This window comes from Taudactylus pleione, unplaced genomic scaffold, assembly GCF_031769625.1.
Source record: "Taudactylus pleione unplaced genomic scaffold, aTauple2 ptg000487l, whole genome shotgun sequence".
In the NCBI taxonomy this organism is placed as follows: domain Eukaryota; kingdom Metazoa; phylum Chordata; class Amphibia; order Anura; family Myobatrachidae; genus Taudactylus; species Taudactylus pleione.
The window spans coordinates 1,084,602-1,100,910 of NW_028284889.1; the positions used below are offsets into that span (position 1 = coordinate 1,084,602).

The 16,309-nt window shown below is 45.3% G+C and overlaps 1 protein-coding gene across 2 annotated transcripts in view; it reads right to left on the reverse strand.

Moving 5' to 3' along the window:
• RBBP7 (RB binding protein 7, chromatin remodeling factor) overlaps positions 1–3,601 on the reverse strand; it is a 28,590-nt gene extending 24,989 nt beyond the window's left edge. The window contains exons 1-2 of one of the 2 annotated variants that reach the window (XM_088449521.1): positions 3,382–3,601; positions 2,590–2,734 (exon numbers count right to left, since the gene is read on the reverse strand). In XM_088449521.1, the coding sequence (XP_088305647.1) occupies positions 2,590–2,734; positions 3,382–3,397 (161 nt within the window). In that variant the 5' untranslated portion in view covers positions 3,398–3,601. Of the gene's footprint in view, positions 1–2,589; positions 2,735–3,108; positions 3,212–3,381 lie in introns of those variants that run through there. The other variant, XM_088449520.1, reaches the window with a different exon arrangement.
• Between the last annotated feature and the right edge of the window lie 12,708 nt (positions 3,602–16,309).

The window sequence follows — 16,309 nt, forward strand, 5'->3', positions numbered from 1 at the left end:
GCTGTCCACAATGTCCAATCCACAGTAAGGAAAGATATTTCCAATAGGTATGGCACAGGAGTGTGGGAGATAGATGAAATAAATGTTCGTTACCCTGAGGGTGCCGTGGTATATTCCCCGCTTGGGTCCAGGTAGCTCACCTCAGCTGAAAGGGGTAACTGGGTACGAAAGGTCTCCTCTCCGATCTCCTGAAGCCTCACCGGCGATGTTAATGGTCCCTTGCCTGGACTGGAAAGTGTGTCCACTCTATCCACTCTCCTCCTTAGTGCCAGCAACCTGCCGGACTGCCTCCGTGTAATGCAGCCTGCAAGGCTGCCTCCGTATGACTCCGTCTGTGAACAGCAGGGTTCAATGCATAGATAGCAAGAGCCAGCTGTCCGGTAATCTTCGTGGATGGCAGCCGGTGGTAGCGGCTGGGTTTATCCAAAATGCCAGTGCCCAATTGGAGGAAGGGAATTAACCAAGGACACAGCGTCTCAAATAGCAGCGTGGTAGATGCATAAAAGGAAGCCCATATGCCTTAACGCGTTTCTCCAGGACAATCACTCCCAGTTTCATCAGAAGGAGGGCAAAAATGGGGGCACCCATAGTTATCCCCCATGTCTGGACATCTTTAGGGGGTTCCTAGGATTATTTCCAGAAAATTCCCGTTTATTTTCGCGGATCCAAGTTTTGGCGATAGCCAATTTCGCAAATTTAATTTGGGCCTAAGTCACTATTGTCTTGACCACTTCAGTCATTTTATCACACGTATATACAGTGATCGCGGTGAGCCCAAAAAAAATGTGGGTCCCTGGGACCCCTCACTTTACTAAATTGGGGTCCTACCTGACCTTTTCTGGGTCCCATCGGAATGATGATATATATTCAAAAAGCCCATTTATAGGAAGCAGAGGCTGCACATCAATGGGGAGAACCCATGGGACTTCCCCCACTACTCCCAGCATCACTAGCATCCCCCCCACTACTCCCTGCATTACTAACAACCCCCCCTCCCACTACTCCCTGCATTACTAACAACACCCCCCTCCCACTACTCCCTGCATTACTAACAACCCCCCCTCCCACTACTCCCTGCATTACTAACAACCCCCCCTCCCACTACTCCCTGCATTACTAACAACCCCCCCTCCCACTACTCCCTGCATTACTAACAACCCCCCCTCCCACTACTCCCTGCATTACTAACAACCCCCCCTCCCACTACTCCCTGCATTACTAACAACCCCCCCTCCCACTACTCCCTGCATTACTAACAACCCCCCCTCCCACTACTCCCTGCATTACTAACAACCCCCCCTCCCACTACTCCCTGCATTATTAACAACCCCCCCTCCCACTACTCCCTGCATTATTAACAACCCCCCCTCCCACTACTCCCTGCATTATTAACCCCCCCCCTCCCACTACTCCCTACATTATTAACTCCCCCTCCCCCCCCCCACTACTCCCTACATTATTAACTCCCCCTCCCCCCCCCACTACTCCCTACATTATTAACTCCTCCCCCCCACTACTCCCTACATTATTAACTCCTCCCCCCCACTACTCCCTACATTATTAACTCCTCCCCCCCACTACTCCCTACATTATTAACTCCTCCCCCCCACTACTCCCTACATTATTAACTCCTCCCCCCCACTACTCCCTACATTATTAACAACTCCCCCCCACTACTCCCTACATTATTAACAACTCCCCCCCACTACTCCCTTCATTATTGACAAATAGTAGTACCTTCAAATCGGGGGGGCGGAGTGTTCACACCGGCGTTAGGTGCAGTATTTGATCCAGGTGGGCCTCCAGGACCAGGCGCAGTGTTCAGGCGGGAGGCCGCCGGGACCAGTCCTCACGCATGGGGGGGTCCGCCGGGAACATTCCTCACACTGGGGGGCTGGGCACATTTCTCCTAACTTTTTGCCCCCCGCATCAGCAGGCAGCCGCACCAGCTCACGGCACTCACAGCAGCTGTCATACAAACCTAGCGCCGCGCGTGAGCAAATCAGAGCTCGCGGACCGCCAGCCACTGCTGATTGGCTGCCGGTCTGCGAGCTCCAATTGGCTCACGACCGGCGCCTATTTGATTGACAGCGGTTCTTTTAGCTATGTGTGCAGGGCGACTGGGTCGTGTCTCCGGAGATGCGCTGTGCCGCAGCCAATCCCTGACAGCCTGACGGGGATTGACAGCGGCATAGCGCGTCCCAGGGGACCCGACTTTTATAAAAGTGAGTCCCCAGTCCTTAAAACCGGGTAAAATAAGCGCTATAGCGCGTATTTGCGAACACTGATATATGTGATGAAACAAATTCCTGTCAAAATAACTAATATCTGACTATAAACAATATTTACTTCAAACGTCAATTCTGTGCCTAATAGGCCCTATAGACTGTCACATAGGGGTCTATTTACTAAGCAGTGTAAGGAGACAGAGTGAAAATTGATAAGGTGCCAGCCAATCAGCTCCTGTCATCTCACAGGCTGTGTTTGAAAAATGACAGGAGCGGATTGGATAGCACCTTATCACTTTTCACTCTGTCTCCTAACACTGCTTAGTAAATAGACCCCACAGTTCTATAAGCGGATCATTACCTAGTAACATCGGGGAGCCACTGTACAGTAAGACTTGGCCACTCCAGGGCATGTGTCATCACCAGGTCATAGAGGAACGGAGTGTTCTTCTTCCATATCTTGTACTCCTCATTGATCACACGTTCCTCAACAGTATCTTCAAACACTAGAACCAGACACAAGTTTAGCAGAGCACCTTAACAATTTAACATGAAATTCGCTGACATGTCGGCAAACATAAGACATATCTCATACTTTATGGAGAGCGAGATTGGAAAACTAGATAATTTCAATCACAAACATGCAGGTCCCCATACATACATCTAGATGTATACAGTGGAATCAATGTTAGAAGGGGAAGGGTATTTACCCACCAAAACAGATAGTTACACAGAAGGAATGAGTACTAAGGGAATAGAGGAACCCCTTCCCGCATCCCAGCCTAAACTGCAGGCTTCTTCTAAAAGAAAAACAAACTGTAATGTAACTTTAATGTGAATAATGGGAAATGGCCGTGTCAGAGGGGGTCCTGGTCCCTACATAGCCGGTGGCCTCCATGTGGTCTCAGTGACTGCTCTCTGCGGCCACACAGGCATGGGCTGCTGGCACTGACAGCGGGAGCTGCGGATGACATGAATGGGGCCTGTTCATAGGCCGAAGAGGAGAACGGGCATCTGGGCACAAAGCGCCATCAGCTACATTTAGGGTAAGTGCACGGTGCGCTGATACCGGCGACAGCCCCGCTCCTACGGCCCCTAACGGCAACCCGTCCCCGGTTACAGCGGTTTGAGAGCCAGGCCGGACCCCGCTTACTTTCTTTATTCGCCATTTTCCCGCCTCTTCCAAACGACCAGCAGCGGGGACAGAGGCCGCGCGCCGCTCACCGGGGCTGCAGCTACTTCCCGCGCGAGGGAGAGGAGGAGCAGAGAGCGTGCGAGGCAGCCGGAGGAGGAGGATCCCTCCAAACTTACAGACAGGACTTGTACTAGCACTTACGAGCCCGCACCCTCCTCCCCCACAGCCCTTTCTCCGACACGCACAGCGTGCAGCACGCGAGCAAGAGACTGGCCAATCAGAGAAGCGCACACGGGGTGTTACGGAGAGCACGCTCTCAGTCTCAGCGGCCATCTTGAAGACTGGCAGGACTAATAATAATAATAATAATAATAATAATAATAATAATAATAATAATAAAAAAAAAAAAAAAAGTTAGTCGCGGAAAACATTATAGTGAAATATGATATGAATTCATAAACACATTAATATTAATACAATATTTAATTATGTATTTCAAATAAAGTTTTATCCATAGTGAATCAATCTTTTATTAATCCCAACATGAACAGGTTTTATTCCTCCAACTGTCACCAATATCCTGTGGGTGTACAGAGTTTTAAAGCTATATAATTGGAAAAGTTTTCCGTCTATTATAACATTCAGCATTTGTTTTATTTACTGGATGTTGCAAAAACAACTTTCCAGACTGTAGATAGTAAAATGGTCAACAATGTCTAGGCATGCTTTCCGACTTTTAGCTCGCTCCTTCTGGGAGGGAGCTGTTGGGCTTACACGGCAGCGGGGCATGTCGCGGCAAAAGGGGGCGGGACATGGGTGTAAGAGCATGATAGTGTCATAGTGGCCCCGCCCCCTCGTCACAATTCCCAGATTAACGGCAACGGCAGGGGGCAGGGCCACTATGACGCGATTTATTCAGGGTTTATATGGGGCCGGACGTGTGTCTGGGGTCCAGGAGGCTTGTCTGCCTTTCCGGGGGGCCGGGAGCGGCACCCGATTTTCAGAAGGTTCCCAGCCGAATCCGGAGGGTATGCAAGTGTGTGTCTAGGTAGTTACCAGATGTTAGACAGACAATAGGTCTAAAGGGACAAAATGTCGACACACTAAAGGTCTACATGTACAAATGGTCAACAGTGACAAAATGGTCGACACATTAATTTTTTTGTTGTTTGTTTTTTAGGGTTAGGCACTTACGTAGGGTTAGGGTTAGATACTTACCCCGACTGTTAGGGTTAGTCACTAGGAGGGAGGGTTAGGGCTAGGCACTTACCGGAAGGTTAGGGAGTCACTAGAAGGGACGGTTAGGGTTAGGCACCAGGAGGGTGGGTTAGGGTGAAGATTAGGGCTAGAAAACACCATTTTTGTGTCGACCATTTTTTGCATCGACCTTTTGACTCTGTCGAACATTTACACAGCAATTTAAAGGAAAGAGGCCAAGAGCACACTTTAAGGGCCGATTCAATTAAGCACAGAGAAGCCGCCATCACAACTTAAAACGGTTACTCTTGTTACACACCTGTCCAATCGTCCGGCTGTTTCTTCGATTTCCAACCTGTTCATGCGACATCGTAAGAATGTGTACGCATACCTCCCAACTGTCTCGCTTCTGGTGGGACAATCCAGCTATTTAGGCACTGTCCCGCCGTCCCACCCGCAGGCCGCAGTGTCCCAATGTCATTCAGAGCAGCGGGTGAATAGATGCGGGTGAATAGATGCCGTGCGTATGCACACGGCATCACTTCACCATGCCAGGAGTTAAAGTTGCATCCAAGACGGCCACCATACTGGTGAGATACCCTAAAATGTTTTCCCCCGCTTCCATATCATATGTGTAGACACTGGATTAATATTTCCTTACTTCTTTTTATTAGGGTGTTCATATATCCTGTCTGTGTCCCCCCCTACACTACAGCCTGCCTGGGGGTTCCCGCGAATGTCACGCTTCATGGGTTTTACATGTTTGTTTTTTTTGAAAGGGGCATTTCTCTATTTGATAGCAACGGCTGTGGAACTTCTAAGATGCCACCTCCACGATTTCATCTGAGGGACTGGAAAATGGATATTGGAGTGGGGGGAGGGGCAGTAGGCAGACATTGTGCCTAGGGTGCTAAGAAACCTTGCACCGGCCCTAAATGGAATGCAGGAAAATGTCAGATCACAGCATAGACAATCAAATAGTATGAGTTGCATGCAGAATGAGGTACCTAAAGGCAACCAGTAACACTATTTGGCAGTATTGAGCAAAGTCACTGAAGGGGCAATTCAACACGGAGAAATTGATAGCATGGGAAAAAAAATAGATGAAAAAACAGAATAGTGGTCAGGGACAGGCATGGGCTATCAATCGGCCCCTATTCATTCAGCCCATGCTCCCAGATTGTACAGTTTTCTTTGCTCTTCAGGGATAAGTGCCACTCTTCTGCATTGAACCAGTACATCCACAACTTCATTGTCATCTAGTCCAGTGTGGGCATTGACATGGCCCACGGACACAGGCCTATGGTGGCACAGGGCAGTGCCACCCCAGATAACTGGCTGGAATGCTGCTGCTGTCCAGCAGTGTCTTTGCATTGTCAATGTGGCTGATCCATTTGTGAACCACACAAGTTGCAGCTGGTTTTCTTTTAATTTGACATATGACTCTGCCACCTGAACTAATCTCCCACCTTTTTGCAGTAGAGGTAGTTCCTTTTCTTCACTTGTCTTTCTGACAGTCTAAAAAGATGTTGCATCACTACAGAAAGAGTCCATAAAAGTTCTGTATCGGCGCAAGCAGCACTATAATCCAGTTCTGGTATCACAACAATGGTTTAAACTTGACAAGCCCAGCAGACGGCTGTGATATAACTAGTACAACGTAAGGGCCTTGTTGTTTCATGCGTATGCTTTCTTGTAAGTACCATCATCCATATATCAAAATCTGATTTTGCATCCCTCTGTTATGCACAATCCATTCCTCTGCTTTGAACTCCTCAGCAATCAACCAGCTCTGGTAACTGCTGTTGGTGACTGTGCATCTTTCAGCTGATTTAAAACCATTGACTGATAGGGTTTTATCAGGAAATACACTAGAGGTCTGATCTTTCTTACTACTTACAACCAGCTTTTCTGCAATGTAAAACATAGTGTTAACATCCCAAAATGTTCTCTGTTGCTCTCTGTTTGAAGGGTATTCCTTTTCTTTGTTATACTGTTGAATAAACAGTCATTGTATTATTAATTACCTAGTCATCCTTACAACATAGTCTCCCCATGCACACTCACATGCAGTGATTTTGGACAAAGATTGACACAGGACCAGCAGACTTCAAGGTCAGGTAAGTCACTATATTCCTACCTTATGTTACTGCATTCTGGTATACCTGTCACTCTGATACTGCGTTCCTCTTCTGAGGTGGTGAGGAAAGTGGAGGAGAAGGAGACTGCATTCACAAACATCCAGACTACGTTTCGTTCAAAACAACAATCTGCCCACAGTTTTTGCTGACCTAACTGTATACACGTAAAAGTCTACACGTGCGAACACTCTGCCGACAGATGTTGCCCACCTGATTTTTATATATATCATCTGCCGGCAACACCCAGCCTCAAGTTGTTGCCTACCAGTGCGGCAATACGATTAGACTGCGGCATCCCCATTTGGGACAAATATACATTACCTTATTATTGGGGACTTTGCACTTGAATACCGGACTGTTTTAATATTAATAGGACTCCTGTCCTGAACATCCAGCCTAAAGTTCTTGCCCACCAGTACATCATTCAGACTGTTATTTAGATCTATTTAGAAGTGACTATTATTTCATATTAGATAACAATACCACGGAGCACTCTATCCATTTTTGTTATCTCTGGTAATCATGCCATATAAATTAAATCTCAAGGGGACAGTCTTCTATCTCAGGGGTATGGACTTTGACTGCAATCCTGCCTATCTTCCACCCCCTGGCTCTTGGTAACTCCCATTCCTCACTGGGCATCATAACCACACCCCCATCATCACTTACAGTAGCCGAACCTTATCTAATGGGCACTCAGGCACTTCCTGATTCTCAATCAATTCACCAAACACAGCAAACGTGGTAATTCAGGTGTACCATCATTCATCTCACTAACCAATGGCATGTTGTCAGAAACCTCACTTTCTACTACATCTTGCACTCATTTGTTTCCATTCAATTCAGCATCATGCTCTTGTTCTAACAATGTTCTAACAATGTGTGACTATCAAGATCTTCTGCAATATCACAGGAATCTTCAGATTAAATCAAAGTTTCTATCTGAAAACTTTTTTTCTCAAAGGCATCCGCATCTGATTTCTCTCCATCAGTGGCTGCTAAGTAATGAATCCCCTCACTATCCCTCCCTTGTGAATTCATGGAACAATGTGGATTCAGGTTTCCTCTCTGTCTATGAGATAGCTTTGCTTATCACAGCTGAATTCTTCTGCCTATATTCTACACTCGCTCCCCCCTTCACAGCATCAACGGAGGGCATCCCTTTAGACATCAACATTTCATTGTTCTGTCTAAACTTACAATCAATATATTACTTGTTCACATTATACTTTCTTTGAAAATCAGCCAGCGGAGTTTCCAATTTCTATTTTACAATATTACAATATTTCTTAAACATAAAATGCATTTTTCCTTATTTTTTTCAATAACACAAAGACAGTAAACAGACAACATACACATATACTGTGACATATACACTCTGTTACTGCTCAGGTCACACCTCCCTCATTAAAATGAGACAGAGGAACATTCCTTCAGGACAACACTGAACCATGAAAGCAATTTACAATTGAAACCATCGACTACACATTCTAAGTAGATTTATGACTATTAACCCTTTGTATCCCACTTCTGACTGTTAAGGCACGTGCGTGACTCTTTAGAGTATAGTCCTGCAACAGCCTTGAGGGCTGGAATTCTTGGCAGGATGCGTCCGTCAAGCAGCTTTGAGAGCTGGAAATAACTTGGTTAGATGGGCCTGAGGGTTGTGGATTATGAAGCGGCCTTTGGGCCGTGCAGCAGCATTGAGGGCTGGTAAGCCTTAGCTAGCTGTGGCCAGTGGGCCCTAGAATATGAAGCGGCCTCCGGGCCGTGCAGCAGCCATGAGGGCTGGTATGCCTTGGCTAGCTGTGTACAGTGGGCAGTAGAATATGAAGTGGCCTTTGGGCCGTGCAGCAGCCTTGAGGGCTGAAGTAACTTGGCAAGATGCGGCAGCAGAAGGGCAGTGCAGTAATAAGTCACTGGTGTTGTTACGCAGGATTGCGCACTGAAGTCACTGTAGTGCGGCCTGTGTTGCCGAGTTGACACAAGCAGCTGATGCTGTAGTGCAGCCTGTGCCGCTGGGTTGACATAAGCAGCTGACGCTGTAGTGTGGCCTGTGCAACCGGGTTGACACAAGCAGCTGACGCTGTAGTGCGTATTCCAGGCACGGAGAACTGTCCGTGCCGCCTGGATGACACGAACGGCAGAGGACAGATTTGCGGACCGTGCCGCCTGGATGACTTTAATGGCAGGTAGATGATATGCAAACCATGCTGCCTGGATGACACAAATGGCAGAATAACAATATAAAGGGCACGAAAACTGGAGCTCGACTGGGTGACAGGAGACAAAGCCAGAACCGGAAACATGAAAACTCTATCACCGGCATCGGAGCAGTATTCGTGCCAGCAGGATATAGATGCAGGAGCCAATCCAGAGTAATCCCAGAGTGATGGACAGGAGGTGGGCGGAGATTCAGTGAACATTCACCCGACGTTCGCCTCGCACAGCAGTTGTAGTGCGGCGGGTTGTGACACTGACACTATTAATGTTCTCGGTGGAACTAGATAAGATTCTTGGATACAAAGACGTTAATCAAGCCACACAAAGAAATATCAGTTAAAAAGGCATTTATTACAAAGTAAAAAAAAAGTAAATTATTATTAATACTTAACTTGCTTGTCAGATCATCTACTCAGAACATAAATGGATTCCTTTCCAGGAGCCCCTCCAACACCTTGGAGCTGGAATCTTATACATCGAGCAAAAGGCTGATTCTATACTGACAAATTACATCTTATATAGGCTGCTCTCTAAGAGAAAAACCCCTACATAAGCATTTTAACAGGTATAAAGGTCATATTTGGAAATATACATAAATATTAATAAACAGTAGGGGGCACTGTTGCCTCAATTATGAATGTTGGAAATCTCAACAACAACTATTTATGGTGTATACTTAGATAAACTGAAGATAAGACAATGTTGACTGGTATGTCTGGTAACAGTGAACTTTGGGGTCGATTCAGACTCGGACACAGACCCGGATACTAAGCTGTGCTCTCTCGCTGCCAAAAGGGTCCGGGTATGCAAATTCCGCGATCGCACTGTCTGGTGTAAGGACGCCCTCTATGACTTAGACGGCAGAGCGAACTGTCTAAAGACGCCCACTTTTCCTTCTTAACACATGTCATCTCCAGGAAGTGTATGATTAATCAGAACCATCGAGAGCCATTGGAGCAGCATGTAGCGCTTGAGGTAGACCCTACCACGCCGCAAGCACTGCAATCACTGCAGGCTGAAATACAACCAAGTGACGTGTACAATGACGCCTCCATGCTAATTATGCACACCCATGAAACGCCATTTAGACGCCCACAACATGCCTGCGTTCGCAGCACCACTCCCCCGTTCACAAGCACCTTTCCATTACCACCCACAAACGGCACATTCTGTCACTCAAAGCAGCGTCCAGTGTGTGTACTACGAGCGCACGATTCCCAGATGCAGTAACTGGTTCACGCATGTGCATATTTACGAATGCGCAGACGGGCGACAATCACCCATAGCGTGCGTACGTGGCTTAGCAAGCAAGTGTGAATCGGGCCCTTTGTCCTTTTCTTAGCTCCTTTCTGTCAAAAACACCTTATGGAATGTCTGACCACCTCCTAACGTCTGACCATTATCTAATGCCTGATACTTTTATAAAATCACTGCACACAACATGGCTTTCAGCAGCCATTTTCTGCATTTCCATTAAACCTTCTTCTTTTATTTAATTTTTTTTAAATCTGTTTTATGAACAGAAAAGTTAAATGTACATTATACCTCTCAAGAATAAAATAAAATACAGTATAACATTTGAGCAGTTGTCTGCGTTATTTCTTGACATAAAACAGAGATACTGTAGAGACAGGACCGGCAACAGAAATCTTGGGGCCAGGTACCCTTATATTTCTGGGGCCCCAAATCCCCCCTCCCAATGCCCCGTCCTTGACCCCTCCTACAAACATACATGCCAGGTCCACATACATACACACACAATTATTACAGATAGAGAAATATACACATATACATAGTATACATACATTTATACATATACATACATACATATTTCTCTGTGTTGCGAATACCGGGCGCTCACCTTTGGATAGAGATTGTCTACCCTGTATGTGTTATAGATGTATAACAACTGAGGATACTCTTATGGAAAAATGTATAGGTATATTTTATTCTTTAGTCTAAAAATGTATTATACATATCTCATATACCGGACAAATAAACCACTGCTTATGGTATCTTTACATCCAATTAATAAATTAATCTAAAATAGCTGACTGTTGTGTATATAATGTGTTAACATCAATACATAAAGACTGCTAATAGAAGTACTTCTCAGAGTACCGCAGCTAATGTGCTGCCTTCAACATTAACTGCCGTACTCTGAGAATCAGATACATAACAATTGGACTCCTTATCCATTCCCCTTTTTCCCTTTTCCCCTTCCTCACTTTATACTATTGTCCGCTTCTATACATCAATACCCAACACAAAGCACCTCTCTTTGTAGTACGTTTAGTAGCAGCACAGCAGCTGTTTAAAAAGTATAATAGGTGCTACTGCCCTGTTTTTTCTGTTCCTGATCCTCAGGGCCACTCTGATCCTTGGGGCCCGGTATGGGTGTCCCCTTTGTCCCCCACTGTCGCTGGGCCTGGATAGAGGTTGCTGGGGTTTTTTTTTATTTTTTTTTTATTTACAACTACATAGATGTAGAAATACAATTGCACAGAAAAAATTTGAAAAATAAGAAAATATGAGTAGAAAACTTTACAAAGGTCAATATAGCTTTCTAAAGTGTGGGAGATTTAAAGAAGATCCCTCAACAATATCTGGAGGATAAGAACAACAAATCCCACAAAACAGAAACCTCAAACATACTGAAATACACACATAAGTACAAAGAAAAATTAAGTATCAAAATAGTAGTGATTCGCAATATGTATAGAAATATAAGTGGAAATATAATATAATATACCCATGTTGCGACAAAAACCGATTAGGAGGGGGGCAAGGCAAATAGCCTAAGGAATCCTACAAAATAAAATACAAGTCAAACCATACCAAAATGAGGTGGTATGACCAGATACAGTTACACAGCAGGCCTAAATATGTGTCTTATCACTATTCAAGAGTAACATAGTAAAATAAAATAATCCAGTTAGAGACATAAAAATTGGAATAGGTGACTATGTTAAGTGACCTGTTCAAAATCGGCCGATTGCATGCGTATTAGCAACTATGTTCCTTGCTGAATCAGACCCAAAGGGCTTCCTATGGGCAGGGGATATATATAGGTTTGAGTCAATACCCTAGGATGAATCTCTTGTAACCGTGCTGACTTAAAATTAGGCAAAGCAGCCTCTATATTTGTGAGAATTGATTCAAGACAATGGCTTTCTTCTTATCACGAGCAAACACTGCTTCCACTGGTGCCTCACACAAAGAACATCCTCATCATCAACATGCTCATTAGTGCCTGTGTCATGTACACAAATATCCCCCTCATCCTGTTGCACTTCTACCATAGCATTCTCAATGTCTAGGTCAGCAACTTCTTGACCTACGCTGCTCATCCCCACATTGGCAGAGGGTGCATAAATGGAGGAAGGAGGCTTCTCTATGAGTACAGAAAGGTCAGGCTTACACATAGCACTCGCGGACACACTTAGACTCTCCTCAGGGATTTGTAACGTTTCTGAACACACACATTATTCTACTGGCTTAGTGGTTTTACTTTTTTAGCACTGATTTTCTGGTTTAAATTTTTTTACACCTCATACACTTTAGGGTAAATTTACTATTAATCGAGTCTGGGAGAGTTTGCAATCTCTGGAGAGTTTGTGCATTTTTTTCCACTCTCAAATTTACTAATGTCAAACTCGGGAGAGATATCTCCTTTGCTATGGGAAAATAGTGGAGAGTTAGCAAACTCTCTTCAATTCACCATCGGCAAAACTTGAGAACCTTCTCACTGGTGAAAATAGGATTCGTGAATTTACCAAGCAGAGAGTTTCTAAACTCTCATGAGATGGAAAAACTCTCCTGTAAAACCTTGTGAAATAAATACACCTGCCTGTGATCTGCGAGTTTGGCAATGGCAGAAACAAACACATATCACTGTGATCCTTGTGTGTTTCTGCCTGTAAATTGTGAAAAAAAGGTTAAATGTTAAAAAAAAAATGACATAGGTCCCCCCTCCTAAAGCTTAACCAGCCCCAGGCTTGCCAGCCAGTCCTGGTTCTTAAAAATGGGGAACAAAATGAGTAGGGTTCCATCATAATTTAAATACCAGCACCTGGCAGCAGGGCCAGACCTGGTTTTTAAATATAGGGTTAAAAAATTTGCGTGAGGTACCCCCTACATTTAAAACCAGCCAGGGGAGCCCTTTCACCGGGCCCCCAAGCCGCAACATCAGTCCTGACCGCTAGTCAGCCCAGGCAAGGGATCCCTGGGGAGTTGGGTACCCCCCCCAATAAAGGGGTCCCCTTCTCCAGGGCACCCCTGGCCTAGGCTGATAGCCCAGGGCTATCCCCGCCACCCCTGGGCAGTGGGTGGCGGGTTGATAGTGTAGGTGTAGTGTGAAAAAAAATGGAATAATTCACATTGTCTTTACAGTGGAACTACAGGTCCCAGCAAGCCTCCCCAGCATGCTAGTACTTGGAGAACCAAAATATCCCTAATCTGGGAAGTCCTACATTTTCATCCTTCAAATACCCATATAACACCCCCCCCTTTTCTCCTGTCAATAATCTGTGCATTGTTGAGGAGATTCAGAGAACTCTTGGGTTCTATGATACACTTTGACCTGCTTTTTGATGTTCTGAGAAAATAGAAAGAAATGTTAGTATACATAATACAGGCATGGCAATATGTAACTTATTCCTATCTATTCCAAATATGCAAACTGTTAATAGATATACCCATTTACTTTGCTAATAACAGAAAAATCATCATGTGGAACCTTTCCAAATATTAGACTATTTTAAAACAACCTTAAATGTATTTTATTTATTGTGAACCCTTAGTAATTCTAGGCATTACCACCGCTGCTGGGAAGTAGATGTGTATTTCCCCTTCTACTACTCCTCCTAAGACCTGTGAGTGTCCCTACTGGCCACAAGAGGTAAAACATCAAAAGTACAACAGGTGTTTTTGAGAAAAATGTACAGATGTGCTGATTTAATTGTCACAGCAACAATTTCAAACAGTATGACCATATCCATGTACTCTAATAGAGCCGGAAACTCTATGACCATATGATGTACTCTAATAGAGCCGGAAGCTCTCCCACTGACATCACTGGTGATGTCAGTGGGGCCGCCCACAAATGGCAGGCGTTCGCTTGGGAACGCCTCAGTTTGTGAAGCCACCCCCCAGCCACGCCTACAAAACGGGTCGAGCTGTTGATCAACATCGACAGCCGCCCCTTTTGTAGTGAGTCACGGAGCGAGGGAATTTGTCTCTCACTCTGGGGGTTGCGCACGCGCAGTGCGGCCGCTGCGTGTGCGCACAGCCAAACATTGACCCGCTTGCGAGCGCTCAGGCGGTTCTGAATGAGACCCCTTGTCCACCCATCTTCCAATTCCTATGAATCTGGTCAGAGGCTGCAATACCTACTTACTATCACTAGGAGAATTTGAGAATACTTTACTCCGATATACATGTAGACCATTATAATTAACTGTATACACCTGGGATTTTAAAATGAGCAGGATTTATTACCACCTCTCTATTTTTAACCCATATACCAGTTGAGAAAAATGCATATACCGTAAACATTGTTATAAGCTTAAAGGTTAAACCCATTATCATCTGTAATCAGTATCATAAGGACGTCTCCTTATGTAATGCAGTAATGACAAATCTAGATTTCCTTATTGTTGCTTTTCATATGACATCCCTACTACTAAGGAATATCTCATGTCCAACGTTCTGAGTATTACGCATATTGTATTGTTTCTCAATATTTATAATGTTATGTATATCGCTGTCTAAAAATTATGGCCCTCATTCAGAGGCGGTCGCAAGAAGCGATCGCTCTCTCTGAAAGAGGGAGGCCACTTCTATTTTTTAGTGCGGCCTCCTGGTCGCTAGCTAAGCTGTGGGTTACCACCCACAGCTTAGTGACCGACCAGGTTGATGGTCGCAATGATCAAGACCATCGCAACCATCGGGGCTTGCGACGAGACCCTAAGGTTGGGTCTCGGCAACCGCAAGCCCCAGGGAGCTTCCTGCTCTGGGCCTGATTCAGAGCCGCTCGTAAGCGGCCGCTCGTTTGCTCCGAGCGATGTTCGCACATCTGCGCATGCGTATGGGTTGTAATGCGCATGCGCCAACCAGTCAAAATAGCGAGTGCATGTTTTGTTCGCTCGCTCAGACATAGAGGCGTCAACAGACCGCAAAGAGCGAGCGCTCAATTTAAATATCCGGCCCCTTTTTCTGAACGAGCATCTGCAAATAGCGTCCGGCTCTGAATCAGGCCCTCTGATCGAGCAGGAAACTCCCCACTGACATCACTGCTGATGTCAGCGCGGCCGCCCACAAAACGGCAGGTGTTCGCTTGGGAACGCCTCCGTTTGTGTAGCCACCCCACCTCCCCACCTACAAAACGGGCCGAGCTGTCAATCAACATCGACAGCCGGCCCTTTTGTAGTGAGCTCCGAAGCAAGAGAGTTTCTCTCTCGCTCCGGGGATTGTGCACGCGCAGTGCGGCCGCTGCGCGTGCGCAGGACCAAAACATCGACTCAGTTGCGAGCGTTCAGCGCTTGCGACCGGGTCTGAATGAGGTCCTATGTTTCCTGTAGGCATTCATATATACTTACCACATGACCTGATTACCTAAAGGAAAACAATTATTTAGACATCCTAACATCTGTGGCATCTTAAATGAAAATGCATATTTACATTTATTACAGACTTCACCAAACTACATTCTGCTTACCAATATATAGTGCGATTATTACAGGACTCATTGCAAACCTGCCATATGATCCAGTTAACCACACCCTGCTTAGCAATACATCACCTAATTATAAGCTTCACACCGGTGCCACCTATAAATCTGTTGCAGAACTGAATAAATGGGTTAAACATATACTGCCCGTTGCAAGTTTCTTAATCTATTTAAGGAAATCCATATCTACCTGAGTTATGACTATTTTACATGGTCGGACTGGGCCATAGGGGTACAGGGATAAATCCTCGGTGGGCCCCACTGCCCCGGTCTGACACTGCTGGTGTATTACTTTTTCATGCCTGTATTAATGGAAGTGAAGTACTCAGGGCCTGATTCAGAGGCGCACGCTATTTGCGTGTGCTCGATCTGAATCAGGGCGTCCCTATTTTTTTTAATTCCGGCCTCCATTTCATTTCAATAAGAGTTGCACACCAGATGTACTAAAGTAAAAGTGTATTTATATTATCAAATTGATGCTCATAAAGTCCACATACAGTATAATATATCACATTATACAAACTTCACAATATTAGTCAAATATAATATAAGATATACAGAGATAATTACAGAGAGAGAGAGAGAATGAGAGAGAAAGTTAGTATGGGGGTGTGGGTTGTGTGGGGGATGGGATGGCACATGTTGTTTGTATCCA